Source organism: Beta vulgaris, chromosome 5 (genome assembly GCF_026745355.1).
Source record: "Beta vulgaris subsp. vulgaris cultivar EL10 chromosome 5, EL10.2, whole genome shotgun sequence".
Lineage (NCBI taxonomy): Eukaryota > Viridiplantae > Streptophyta > Magnoliopsida > Caryophyllales > Amaranthaceae > Beta > Beta vulgaris.
This window is the reverse complement of record NC_079206.1, coordinates 34,082,889-34,084,878: the sequence shown is the minus strand read 5'-3', so window position 1 is coordinate 34,084,878 and position 1,990 is coordinate 34,082,889. Positions and strand designations below refer to the sequence as shown.

Genomic DNA, 1,990 nt, shown 5'->3' with positions numbered 1-1,990 from the left:
AATTTGTAAAATGCGTTTTTCGTAGAATCAATTCAATATTGAAAATGATGAAGCCAAGAAGAATGTGTTTCTATCCGCTGTTGCTCAGAGATTCAGAGATTTCAAGGCCAAGTTAGTGTCGGGGTGGATCACTACGCGGAGAAAAGTCGTGGGTACAAAGAAAAAGAAAATCTACGGCGGAGAAACACACACCGATTCTGAGGCTTCACCGGACACATCATCTGAGGCACCCTCCAAGTTACCGTATCAGATATGGAGGCATATCAGACCTGAGGAGTGGCAAGCATTTGTTGCACAAAAAACAACCCCGGAAGCTGTTGTAAGAATATTTTACTAGCTAATATTTAATACTCTTAGATCCAGTATTATTGTATAACACTACACCTAACCTTTGTTTATAATTGTGTGTTTCAGGCAGCTCGTGAGAAAAGTAGCGCGAGTGCAAAAGCTAGGAAGTACTATCACCATCTGGGTGCTCAGTCGTACGGGCAGGCGAGAGATACGTGGATGTATAGCCATTACCCCACGATTGGGTCGACAACGACAACGGGCATTAGCTCTACGACGACAGTTGCACAGCCTCAGCAACCAGATAGATTGCTCGATTGGTGGTGTTCGATGCATGGGGTTGATGCAAAGGGACAGAGAGTCTTGCCTGATCCCGGAACACAACAGATAGCTAATGCCATTGTAAGTACGTATTATAAGTTTTTGATAAGGTATATATAATATAACTTGTGTGCTCACGAGCATTTCTCTCTTATCCTTATGTAGATTGGCTTGAAGGAAAAGGAGGCAACTGTTGAGTTCACTCCTAAAGGAAAAATTGATGCCTTACACGAGACTTTAGGACGGAACCAATATGGACGTGTGAGGGGCGTAGGAGGTGTCCGCCTCGGGGTGAGAAAGGTGTATGGTGATCAATACACTACTACGTCAAAATCCGGTGCCTCCAGTGTGAATTCGGCAGCTTCCATAGATGTGGAGGCTATGAAAGCTGCAATTCGGGAGGAGCTCAGAGCGGAGATGACTCAGAATTTCAACGCCATTTTGGCGCAAATGGGCTTACCGACTTTTGGTGCTTTCCAGCAGGGCAGTGTTCCTACGCAGCCTGATCCAGTTCCGGAGTTCACGATAATCAATTAATATCACAACTATTGTTCTTAAATGCATGAAATTCTTACTATATATATGGTGTTTCATAGACTAACTATGAATAGAGTTTTTTTTTTTTTTAAAGGAAGAGACACCATGTGAGCTATTAGCTCGAGGAGATGGTCATGGCAGTTTCATTCTCGTTGCTTATGGCCAAGCACAACCCCCTAGGGACCGGGTACGATTGCACAACCAGGCAGTCGCTCATATTCACTATGTGGTCAGCGTTTTTGAGATTGTGCCCGGTTTCAAAGAATTACCTCTTTCGCTGCCGAATGCAGAAGTTAGTCTACAATCAGTGACTGATGCCCTTGGCAGTTATGTTCTATGGCCGCGTGCATTGGTGTGGTTATCAGATGAGGTGCAATGATTAACATAATTTATATATATATATATATATATATATATATATATATATATATATATATATATATATATATATATATATATATATATATATATATATTATTTCTTTTATAGTTCCTATATATGATTGTAAGTAATATCTTTTTAATTTAACTAATTAATAGGGTTCGGGGAAGGCCGACGTGATGAAGTGGAGAAAGTAAATGTTTCTATGGCAAAGTGTCCACTCATTACGGAGATCGAGGTGGTGCAAGGCCTTACTTCTCTGTGCTTTTGGCTACATGAGTGCGCTAGCGATGTAGACGATGAAGCAATGATTGAGATTCAGTTGTCGCACCACCAATTCCACTACTTTGAGGATACATCGACCTTCATTTCTAAGGTTGATATTAAAGAATTCTTACGTGGGGAAGAGTTGAATGTTTTCATGATACAAACATTCATGAGGTAATACTTTAGTACATAAATT

At 40.9% G+C, this 1,990-nt stretch overlaps 1 protein-coding gene across 1 annotated transcript; it reads left to right on the top strand.

Annotated features, from left to right (window-relative positions):
- The first annotated feature begins 420 nt into the window (after positions 1 to 420).
- On the top strand, positions 421 to 1,164 carry LOC130591502 (uncharacterized). The gene is made up of 2 exons (XM_057394831.1): positions 421 to 690; positions 775 to 1,164. Exons 1-2 carry the CDS (start codon positions 508 to 510, stop codon positions 1,144 to 1,146), a joined length of 555 nt encoding a protein of 184 aa, XP_057250814.1. The 5' UTR covers positions 421 to 507; the 3' UTR covers positions 1,147 to 1,164.
- Positions 1,165 to 1,990: the final 826 nt, after the last annotated feature.